The sequence below is a fragment of the Vanacampus margaritifer genome, chromosome 13, assembly GCF_051991255.1.
Source record: "Vanacampus margaritifer isolate UIUO_Vmar chromosome 13, RoL_Vmar_1.0, whole genome shotgun sequence".
Taxonomy (NCBI): domain Eukaryota; kingdom Metazoa; phylum Chordata; class Actinopteri; order Syngnathiformes; family Syngnathidae; genus Vanacampus; species Vanacampus margaritifer.
The window spans coordinates 12,490,388-12,502,519 of record NC_135444.1 but is presented as its reverse complement, the minus strand read 5'-3'; the positions used below and the strand labels follow the sequence as shown (position 1 = coordinate 12,502,519).

The window sequence follows — 12,132 nt, the reverse complement described above, 5'->3', positions numbered from 1 at the left end:
TTAGTCACATGGAGGTTTGAGGTTCTCCTCCACAATGCTTTATTTACAACAGCGTAAAACCATAAACAACACAAACTCAACTTAGAGAGCAACTTTGCTAAAATCACGCTCAAAACAAAGAAAAAAAAAAGGACAACAAAAAACAGTCAGGGACAACAGTAACATTTCAACAGAAGAGATAATAACATAGTTTACCACTAAAACCAATTGCACGTGGCAACAAACAAAATCACTCATACACAACTTCTCAGCAAAACTGTTGTGCAATCGCCCCTTCTTTTCTGTGCGGTGACGTAAGATGACGCGTGTCCTCCTCCCGTTTTCAGTGTACTGCAGCCTGCGCCATCACGCAGGCGAAACCTCATAACCACAAGACCATTACGTTAGGCTATTCAGTCATCTCTTCGGCTAACTTAGAAGTATCGTTACCGTTTAAAGACAGTAAACAGTAAAGATGACTTCTTAAGTGCTTGGTTTTCACTCGAACAGTGCAACATAGGAATTCTCAAAGGCAGTTTTGCTCTTCAGCTGGACGTCCGTTGATTAGATTAGGTTGTATTTTGGCTTGCTTTAACGTGTTCCCACATGTCTTTTTGCTGTACTTTTTCCATTCTGCCCCCGTCTTTACCAGCCTGATTACGCCCCCTTAAACATTTTATTTTCGCGTTCATGTTGCTTCCGATTCTTGTCAAGTGAGATTATTGGTTAAAAAAAAATCAGCTGTGGTTTGTCTATTGTGACTAATCAGTTTGTGTGCACTTATAAGGAAATGGAATGATGCAATTAGCCATCTTTTTACTGTTTACACACTTCTAACATCTCTATACATATGTAAGTAGTAATGATCAGAAGGGGGAAAGGCGTTGGCCATATTTCTTAAACAGTCAATAATTTTTTTCACAAAGTCATCATTTTCAACTCGAATCAGTTTTTTTTTTTTTTTTTATACATTCAATAAGACACTAAACTAGCAAGCTGCCCCTTGTGGACATCAAACGCTCGCAACCTCTTCCTTTTTTTCCTTTTTGACTTCGCCTTCCCCTTCGTTCGTGCCGCTGACGTCCCGTCTGCGTTTGCGAACGCAGGCCTTGGTCGCGGGCACGGAGTCCATGCCAAGGACCTGGTGGATCTGACGGAAGGCGAGCAGCCGTAGCGCATGCTGGAGTAAAGGCAACAAGGTCGTCGGGTTTGCTTGCGGATGATAAAACGTGCCCTGGAGGAAACATTTTCAACGTTTACCTGCGCGCTGGCGGTTACGTCCTCACGGTCTTGGACCTTCATGCTCTCCAAAGCATCTGTCGACTGTTTCTCGCAGGGATCCGACAACCCTGACCCATCTGAGACGAAGGGGATGAATCATCATGGAACGCCCGGGTGTCAACTTGGGACGATGAACTGTAGTATAGTGGGGGAGGGGGGCGTTACCTGGTAGCAGGATTCCCGTGGCCAAGCACTCCAGCACCCTGCGCAAGGCTTCTCCGGGGCTGAGCGGGCCCGTCGCACTGCTGATGACCTTCTCCACCAGCAGCTCCATTGCCTAGGACAACACGATTGATCTCTTATGATCATTTCGTTACAGTTGGATCAAAACATAGAAGACTTAAAGCACGGGGCTCACCCAGCTTGGAACCTTCGCCCACACGGGCACCCGTAGACATAAATCTCTTAAGACTCGAATGATGATGACACAGGACTGCAGTCCGTTGGCACGAGCCTTCAGAGGAAATATTCATGGGGTTGACGTCCACAACACTAAAAGTGAATTTGAGTGAAAATGCATACAAAACTTCTACCTGAAACCATTTGGCATGACGGAGTGCGGCCAAGTGCTCCAGACATGTTTTCTTACTCAGAAGATCTGGTGGGTCATTCTCAGCAACTTCTGATAAGAGAAACCACAAACGCACACGCTCAACGATTAGCACCATAAATAAGACACAACCAGTAGCCTCAAATGTGTCGTGGAATCGTTTATCACGCATGACCGGATTTCCTCTCTGCTCCTTTAAACTGTGCTTTCATAAAGTTAGTGAAAGAGAAACAGAATGAGGGTCAGAAAGTACCGACACTGTCTTGCGCTTGTTTTTTCTGGGTGAAAGAAACAAATGAACAACAAAAACGGTACATGCGTAGAAAAAACAAAGGTCGTACAACAGTTTTGGGGGAAATTGTGGGAAACTTTAAAGGACCAATGTGAAGGATTCAATGGCATCTTAGTAGTGAAAATGAAGATCGTCACATATTGCCTTCTTTTAAGTTATAGTACCACTGATTGTCGCACCCAAATAAGAAATTCGTTCTCCGCATTTGACCCATCCCCTGAGGGAGCGGTGAGCAGCAGCAGGAGCCGCCCTCGGGAATCATTTGGTAATCTAACCCCCCAATTCCAACCCTTAATGCTGTGTCAAACAGGGCTACAGGAGAGGGGCAAAATATTAGGCAAAGCTCTCATGACGACAGTTTGAAACCACTACAAATTTTAATAAAGATAATGATACCTCTAGTGAAAGTGTCAGAATTGTTGATATGGCTTGTATTGGATGTCAATTGATTAGATTGAACACCTGTATGGGGTATCACTATTCTGCCACTTGAGTAATGCTGCCCTTACTATAGGACAAGATATCTAAAAACAACAACAACAACAAACATATAAAGATACTTTTTTACAAGATCGTTATTAACACTAATTTCCTCAATATAGCCCCTTATATCCTACACACTGGTCCTTTAAATGGAATTTATGCACAATTCAAATTGTTGTCAGCCCAGAAATGCTCATTATGAAACAATTTAAAGGGGAAGTCAACCACCCAAAAATTACTGACAATATGTTCTATGCAGCCCCACAAGTCTAAGGTATTCTGGTTAATATTGCGTTAGTGGAATATGAGTTAAGCAGCAAAATCCAGCAGTTTTTATCAATATCAGAAGGCGGCCATTTTGCCACTTGCTGTCGCGTGAAAATGGCATCACAGTTGCTCAGGTCTCAGGTAACACTAACAACCAATCACAGCTCAGCTTCAGAAAACATGTGAGCTGTGATTGGGCGTTGCCTGAGCCCTGAGCAACTGTGATGTCATGCAAAATGGCCACCCCCTGAGATGGATAAAGGTCACATATAACATAATGTCAAGAAATGTTTAAGGTTGACTTCCCCTTTAACAAGCAGATGACATATAATATTGCATTACAGACCGCATTGCGTCTTCTGACATTTTCAATTGACTTCTTATTTTGGGTTTCCTCTCTTTATTGTGTCATTTGATCTGCTGCTTTACAGAAGGACGAAACATCCGCTCAACCCATTTTTGCCTCTTTGAAGCATGAAACAATTGAAGCGTGCACTTCGTCATCCTTCAAACTTTTAACAGTGTGTTTGTAGTCTGCAGCGTCTCCCAAGTATCCCCTCGTGGCAATCTTAAAGCAAAGAAGGCGCAGCTTCTGATGCCATGCGTTTGAAAGGAACTACAGTAACAATCTTAATGTTTGATGCACCTGTGCCTTCCCTGCTTTGCCGCTTATATTATAAAGGAAGCTTCTTGAGCTAGGATATTTCCATCCATTCACGCCTTTGTGCAAGACAAAAAAAGAAAATATCAACGATATCAATGAACATAACGTGTCAAGAGTGATGATCACAATTAGTAGTATTAAAACAGATGACATCGTTGTTTGCAAACAAAAACATGCGGCGTGTTTGTTGGGTTTGTGATTTTTTGGGAGAGTATGAAGGCGTTCATGGATCGAGATTGGTGACAACTTGAAGACACCAAATGCAAAATGTGATTACAAAAAATATCGATGGCTTGTTATGTGGCAACTTTTCATTCACTGGGAATCTCACAAGCTAAATAACAACAAAGCCAGAACTTATAAATTCCACGTCATCATTGCACTTTGAACGAGTGACCCATATTTAACGAGCTAACAACACTAATGTGAACTGCTGCTCCGCATGGCTCATTAAATATGGACCACTCGTCTCATTCATTTCCCCGTTCTTAGTGGCATGAGTGGCCTTCACAGCGGCTATGTCTAAATAAGGAATTACTGTACATGATCATCAACAGTAAATAATAGAAGCCATAAAAAAAAAAAAAACACATCATGACCGTGCTTTCAAAAATGGAAAACATGCAAAGAAAGGCTGACTTCTTTGGAGCAGGAGTGTTTGCACCACAATGTTGAGTGGGAGTGACAACAAAGTGAGGCAAACACTCAAGCTCCTTCTAATTGAGAATGCAACATTATGACAACTGGGGGAAACCGATTGCGAGGAAGAAGATGAAGAACCCCAAAGCTCGCCTCATGGATGAGTTGTAGTCATGCAACAAAACTACAATACGGACAGAAGTATTTGGCCAACATTTCCAAAGCACGACTTTTATCAGACATGAATTCAATGTGTGGCCCGTTACTTTTATCCATATAGCTGCATACTTTTTTCTTTTTCTTTTTATATATCAGAACAGTGATCCTCAATCTGGTCTGTTTCTTGATCTCGTCATGTGAGTGTATCTGGGTGCTTCGATAACATCATACACCCTTCGTGGCACAGAAAGGTCGGAGAGCCCGGCTTCTGATTCTCATGTTGTGAAAAGTAAAAAAAATTGGAGGGATTTAGGGTGGCTGTAAGAAAAAGGAGGGATAAAAATATTGGGACAAATTAGTATGGGAATTTTATTTTATTTTTTTAAGGGTTTGCTAGTCAAAACACATTCAACCCAGCTAAAATTTGGGCAACTAACGGGCGCATAGGATTGAGCCGGGGTGTTTTGGGGGGAGGTAATCTGTGAGTGTATTAGACACAGCGCCAACATGTGCTTCTCTGGTACCGAAAGCGTTGGCTTCTCTAACCTTTCTCAGCCGCGTTTCCTGCTGCCTGCTTGTCCTTCTCATCAGCAGGGTCGTCCCTCATGAGCGGCGAGGTGAGAGAAACCGTCACCTGCATTATGGGCTCCTTGCTCGATAATATGACGACGCTGGCCTCCTCGGGGCGAGCCTGCACCTCATACTGATCTTCAGAAAATGTCTGCCGGTTAAAAGGACACTTGGAATTACTCACTACAGAGGAGGTGGGGTACATATATGGGGGGCAATGAGCCTTATAAGGCAAAAATACAGGGCAATTATTTTTCTTTTTTTTAAGGTTACTAAAATATTTATTTACTTAATAATATTCAGGGGAGGAACATAGAACAGTTTATGAAACCCCATATCTCGCTCTGTAGGATTCAGGTGTCATAACCAGGCAGTGCATCTAAAGATCAGTGGATTAAACATTACAAATACAGGAGGAGGGGAAAGCTGATTTCAACACGCCACAACCTTCAAGTCGACGCCTTTGAGACAGAAATGGGGTTTCTCTCCTAAGCCTAGAGATGGATTTGTATTGTAATTTGTAGGGATGCCATCAATCCTTATAGAGATACATTATTTACTTAAATCAATAACTGATTCACTGCAAGCCCAGTAAAAATGGATTTTTGACTTCTATAGCCGTCAATGGCAGTGAATGAAACACTAACACGCTCTTTGATGTGTGAAATAAACACCACTCTGGGATATGAGAGAAACTCGTGTTGAAAGAAGCAGGACAGTTAATAACAATCACAACCTTTTGGTCTCCTGCAATGTAAAACTTAATTTTGACGATCCTGCAGCTTAGGTGCACAGTGCTGATGATATAACCTGTAAAATACAATGGATTAATTTGGGAATTCTAACGACTACATTGTCAAGTAGAAAAATGTCATCCTGCAAAATGTTGGGAGGAAAAAATGTGAAGAAGTCATCCTGTAAAATGATTTTGTCTTTTTTTTGTGTGGTCAGGATTCATGCACAGAAGCGCACCTTTCATCCCACAAACTGTGCTGTGATGCATGGGTGAGATCTTCTTACCGCCAGTTCCTTGGGCAACTGCTTAGCGATGCTCTTGAGTAAGGAGATGGTGGGTTTTTTAGCAGTGAGCAGGATGAGTTGAACATTGGTGTCGCCCCGAAGTAGCAGGCCTTTGGCTAGGATGCCCACACGCATCACGCCTCTTAAAAGCCGGGCCGCGTTTGCAGTGCTATCAAGAGAAGGACAAAGCCAAAAACTTAGTCGATTGGATGTCATTTGGATTTCTACTATTTTTAAGACTTCTGTTTTTGTTGACGTAATAACTTAAATTTTGGGCTCGGTGGTCTTGTAAATGTATATTTAATTCTCTTATATTCTATTTACCCAGAGTCCTCATTTTAAATAGATGTGGCGTGAACAATTTGCTTTTTTCTGCCACTGTAAGAACGGAACTCCGTAAACAGAGTTTATGGTGTAGACCCCAAAATCTGAAACTGTACCCAAATTTGTACCTTTGTAGGTCCTCACTCTCAGAAGCAGCAGTAGCGATGTTCTTCTCAAGCAGAATGTCTGATACCATCTTCAGGGCTCGCTCAGAGTGGGAGACGATCCTCTGAACAGCCTGCAGCTCTTCCTCTCCCGGGTAAATGGTGGCGTGTTTGGCCATCACGAGGCGGTCGTCGGGTGAGTCTGGCCGCCGCACGCACGACTTACACGAAAGGGAGAAAAAGTTACGAGGGCAGATATGGTGAAAGAAAGCTTGCATTAACAAAACTCACCAGCAGAGGGGGCACAGGCATACCCGGGCGGCTCATGAGAGGTGGGGGAGGCATCCTGCGTCTCTGCTCCCCCCAGTACATTTGCTCATCGTCCATTCTCCTCCAGTACATGTCCTCCTCATATCGCCTGCACAAGTGGGTGGAAAAAGACTTTCATGTACACAGATTTCTATTTCAACATTCCCAATCGGACTTCCTAAAATATGCTTAGTATCTTATAGCTTCTAGGAGTGTACCTGACAATAAGTCCAGTCAGGACATCAGCATTCAAAAATCTATTTTTAGGAAACCATTCTGACCTCCTTTCCATGTTCCAGCGCTGCTCATCATCTTGCTGTCTCTTCAGCACCGTCTTCTGCTTCTTAAGTTTGCTCTCCTGCAGCTTTCTGGCTCGGTTACTAGGTTTGATCTCCACTGGGAGCTCAGGGTTCACTTTCCTCTGCGGAAAGGGCAATAGGACCGTAAAAGACATGTAAGGAATCTCTTGGAAAATGTAGCTGCATCTTATCTACCTTGTACTGCAGTCTGTGCCTTCTTCCCTTCAGGTGCATGTCTTTAGCATTTGGGTCATTGAAGCTGCACTCGCATAACTTACAGTGGAAACGAATTACTTTGCCGACACTGTTACGCACCTGAAAAACATACGATTGGTCATTTGGTGTAGCAACCTTTTGCGAGCAAAGATGAGGTTGGTTTTCCCTGATTACCTTCTCCACGTAGTCATGCCCAACTGGCTGGATGTCCCCCTGGTTCGCAACCTTGTCGCAATCCTCGTCTGGCACTTGTGGCATATTTCTCTCGTCATTCACCGCTACCGCCACTGGGGGCGCTGCTGTCGCGGCTGCAGCAGTGCTGGCTAGCTTACTAGCTGTTAATACAGGTTAAGAAGATAACAAATCAAATTAAGCTTATAATAATGCTCCTGATAGGTTGCGGGTCAAAATAAAAATATTGAGTACAAAAAAAAATGGAATGAGCATCGTTGCAATTTTACCACAAGAGTAATGGAAAAAGAACAACAACATGAACTCATACTGAATTACAAATGACTTCACAACTTACAAGTCAAAGTTGTTTTGGACGGAACTACTTTCTTGACTGTCGTGACTGTTTTAGCCACAGTGTTTACAACTGGTTTAGGCGCAGCAGTAGAAGTTGAACTGTTGCTGGTGGTGGCCAGGTTTTTGGCAGCCGTTGATGTTGTGATGACTGGTGCAGAGTTCACCACCACGGGTTCAGTGGAGGGAATAGGCTTGCCCAGCTTGGTATGCAATTTTACCACCTTTACAAAGACACAAACAGATAGAATTAGCTGATATGTATTCCCTCTTCATATCAGTGTAGGGAGTCTGCCTCGAGGATATCGCAGAACAGATGGGAGATCCTATAAATAAAACATGACATTGAAGCATGTCGACTGACTTTCTGCTAAGATGAGAGAACAAACATTCAAAGAATTGCACAACTGCGCTAACCTTCTGGTGTTTGGAGCCACGGATGTGCGCAGCGTAGGCATCAACTCCAGTGCAGGACACGTCACACAACTCGCATCGTAACTGAGTCTGGATTCCTCTGGGACCGTTGCAGGTTCCCGTCTGACCGCCATTCTTTTGAGCGGCTTCTTTTTTCTTATGTTTCTGGCCCTCTAGGTGCTCCCGGTATGTCTGATTCAATAAGATTGGATGGGGGGGAAGCAAGATCTAATTTAATTTAAACAAAATTTTACAAATGCAGACAGTGACGAGCCAATCATTAGGTGAAATCTGTGATGTAAACTGTGATAATTTAATGTATATTTATTGTAAATTTATAGACTCCCCCTGCAAAAAAACAAACAAAACAAAAACAATAAAAATACACTAAAATAATTAAAGGGGAAGTCAACCCCACCAAAACATTCTTGACAATAAAATGTTCTATGCAGCCCCACCATGACTTATGAAGCAAAATCCAGCAGTTTTAATCAATATCAGAAGTCAGACATTTTGCCACTTGCTGTCGCGTGAAAATGACATTGTAGTTGCTCAGGTCTCAGGTAAGAAACAATCACAGCTCAGCTTCATAAAACAGGTGAGCTGTGATTGGTCGTTGCCTGACCCCGAGTAACTGTGATGTCATCTTCAGTCGACAGCAAGTGGCAAATGGCCAGCCCCTGAGATATATAAAAACAGCTGGATTTTGCTTCATAACTCATATTCCGCAAATATAATATTAATCAGAATGTCATGTTTAGACTAGTGAGGTCACATATAACATTTTATTGTCAACATTTTTTTAAGGTTGACTTCCCCTCTAAGCCTTTCACAAAGATGTGACATTAGAACATCTCACCTGAGGACCTGCACAGCTTATTTTGCAAATGTCACAGTAATGAAGCTGGGGCTGCTTGACAGGCCCCTTGGGCTTCTGTAGCTTGTTCTGGTGAAACGCTGGCTTTTTGTAGGTGCTCCCCACCGAGCTCGTCACCATGTTGCTGCCGGGATTGCTCCAGGAAGCGCTTGTCAGTTGCTTGGGGGGCTGTGGTTTTGGGGGCTGATGGGATGGGGGCAGCTGCTGCTGCTGCTGCTGCTGCTGAGGCTGAGGCTGAGGCTGGGACAAAGTCTGCTGGGCCGGCAGGTAATAAGAGGTGACAGATGTGCTGGGGTAGCCAGTTGATCCATAGTTAGAGTAGCTGAGGCCTGAGGATAAGTGAGAAGCACAAGAATAAATTTCAACAGACACACGGATTTGAATTACATTTTCATCTATTAAGACTGTTAACGTCTTCATTTTTATGCAAAATGGAGTCCTTTTCATGGTGATTAACCACAAACGATCACGCTTCAGTTGGCCCATATTAAATGGCAGGGGGGAAAAAAATAATCTAACACAGATTGGAAAAGCTTTTAATCTGGCCCGATGAGTGTTGTCTGTTACCTGGGTACGGGGTGGCTGAAGCAGTGGAGCTGAAGGTGGAGCCGAGGGTGTAGGATGAAATCGATGTTTGCGCTTGTTGTGCGCTGCTGGACACCGGGTAGATGTTGTAGCTGCTGGACACCGAGCTGCTTGGTGTCAGCGTTGTTACCTGCCTCTGGGGAGGAGGCGGGTGGCTGTACACGGTGGTGGGGGCTGGGGTGTAAGCGCTCTTCACTCCGACTGAAAGAGCAAAAGGGGCAGTGAGCAGGGCGATCGGAAATGCCCGTCGGATCTTCCGAGTTTTCCCAATCAGCAGTTTTGACGGGATGAGCATTTAAACTGGTAGCATGGAGGTCATGTTATTATGTGACCTAAAAATGCAAGTCAAGTGATGTAAATTCACTTTTTTTTCAGCAACAAGAGGGGCAAAATATTAGAGACATGCAAGGGCATTAGCCTAAATATACTGAACTGTAAAAACCCATTACAAATGATCCCTTCAAATCTGCGATATAGCATTTTCAAGGTCATAAATGAGAGGTTGTTGTGTCAATACGAACATTTGAAATATGGTAGCTAAATGAACTTCTTCAGTAATAGCAATGACTCACCAGTCTGGTAGTAGTTTTCAGTCGTACTCCTCTGGGCTGAGGCGATACTTGTCTGGTAGTACTGTTTATTGTCATAGGTAGTCACGACAGCAGGATGGGCATAGTTGTAGTTGTCCTGCTATAAATAACATAATCATTATCAGTGCAACACTTTAAAGCAAATGACTTTTTATATAAATACAGGGTGTTCCAAAAAAGAGGTCTTTTGAAATATTAACATCTGAGTAACTAACGTTATGGAAAATAATTATTTAGCACGTATTAATATAAGTTTGTACTGTTTTGTGGACAAACAATGGCCTTTTCAATTCCTGTACATGAAGCAATATCGAAGTGGCCTTGACTGATAAGCCTGCTCGGAACAGACTGCTTGCTTTCCTGTCTAGCTGACCCTCACTTTCAACTCCCAAAATCTGACCAGGCTGCATAAAAATCTTCCCATGATTATTTACTGCGCAGACTCTCACAGACCACTTCTACACTGCTCTGTAAGACTTGTGTATATTTGAAGCTTCAAATATAAAGAAACCCCCAAAAAAAATTGTTTTCCAGACTGTTTCATTCATCTTGCTTAACTACTGAAAATTCCACAATATGTGCATGGCCTGTGACACGTTTTCCTTTTTGCCTTCCTATTTTTCGTGCTATGCCCAGATCTGCTGCGATGTGAGTGAGTGACTTGTCCAGGAATTGGCTCCAGCTCACCTGTGACCCAAACAAGAATAAGTGTAATAGAAAATGGCTGCATGCAACTGCTGGATCTGGATGAATCAAATTTTCTAGTTGGTGTATATTTAAAATTAATCCTGCATACTCTTGTTGCATAATTGACCGCAAAGCGCCTTTTCATTACTTGTGAATATAATTAAAAAATTAGCTCACCGTGTTGGAGTACGCCTGATATGTTTGTGGTGTGGTGGTGGGATGCGGGGCTGCCGGGGGGTCCGGAGGTCTGTAGGTGTAGTCCGGAGGGGGTTGGTGGCTCTGATAGCTGGCGTAAGGGGCGCTAACGACAGGCTGGGCTGCCTGCACTGTGGCCGGAGAGTAAGAGGCTGTTACAGCATGAGGCACGGCGGGAGCCTGCTGGACGCTGTAGGTGGCCGTCGAGGGATGCGAGTAGGCAGGGGGAGGCTGGGTACTGAGAAAAACAGATGGGTCAGTGATTCAAAAACATTTAGAAGGAGCAACCAGAGCACTTTGCAATACCCCCCCCCCCCCCCCATTTATCCTACATCCATCCATTTTCTATAGTACTTGTCCTCATTAGGTTATTGGGTGTGAATGACAATTCTTAAAATTAAATGTACATTTTGAGGGGAGGGGGTACATTTAAAAAAAAATCTGACGTTAAACAATAATGTATTGTTACCGTACTGTTCGTTATTATTCCAACAGTGTTTTAACTCTCAGGTCCCAAGTCAGTTCACACTCAGACCATTTTATCGCTAGCCAACTTCTTTTCCGTCAACAAGCGACTTTATCAGCTTTGACACTCTGTACTTCACACGGTTTTTAAACGTGACATGTATTCAAGTCAGCAAACGATTGATGGCAGGCAGCATGAACTCGGCTAGCAATGCAGCTTAGCTTAGCAGCTATAGGTAGCTTGTGGCAGCAGAGCGGCGCTCGTGGAAACGTCAACAACTCGCACGACGACGTTCTGTTATGATGACTCAAATGTTAGGCTCACGCGACCGTCTATCATTTGAATTACCTGTACTGGGGACCGGTGGCGTGCGTGAAGCCAAAATAATTGCTTGCAGCCATCTTGGCTTCTCCGATCTCCGGTACAGTACAGTGATGCCAGTCATCAGAGAGTCACTGTAAGGCAGAAAACAAGATAGTTCACCCCCTCTACCTGCAGCTAAACGTAACACCAAAACGGAAATATATTTTGTAGTTTGTACTTGATAATTATCTGTAGGAGTACAGAACAAGTGTTCGACGAAAGTAACGCTATACCCGTGTGACAATATATCATGAAAAAGAATATATAGAACTAG

At 43.4% G+C, this 12,132-nt stretch overlaps 1 protein-coding gene across 2 annotated transcripts; it reads right to left on the bottom strand.

Moving 5' to 3' along the window:
• Positions 1-11: 11 nt before the first annotated feature.
• Positions 12-12,073, bottom strand: zfr2 (zinc finger RNA binding protein 2). 2 transcript variants are annotated; one of them, XM_077583290.1, is made up of 19 exons: positions 11,844-12,073; positions 11,012-11,267; positions 10,130-10,247; positions 9,540-9,758; positions 8,955-9,301; positions 8,099-8,287; positions 7,686-7,905; positions 7,331-7,491; positions 7,136-7,255; positions 6,923-7,062; positions 6,624-6,750; positions 6,357-6,553; positions 5,905-6,073; positions 4,861-5,035; positions 1,794-1,882; positions 1,619-1,714; positions 1,426-1,537; positions 1,240-1,337; positions 12-1,159 (listed from the first exon to the last, which is right to left on the bottom strand). In XM_077583290.1, the coding sequence occupies exons 1-19, from the start codon at positions 11,894-11,896 to the stop codon at positions 992-994; spliced, it is 3,054 nt and encodes a 1,017-aa protein (XP_077439416.1). In that variant the 5' UTR covers positions 11,897-12,073; the 3' UTR covers positions 12-991. The 2 variants fall into 2 exon arrangements, with proteins under 2 accessions (XP_077439416.1, XP_077439417.1); XM_077583291.1 differs by having other exon boundaries at positions 10,130-10,244; positions 11,844-11,950.
• Between the last annotated feature and the right edge of the window lie 59 nt (positions 12,074-12,132).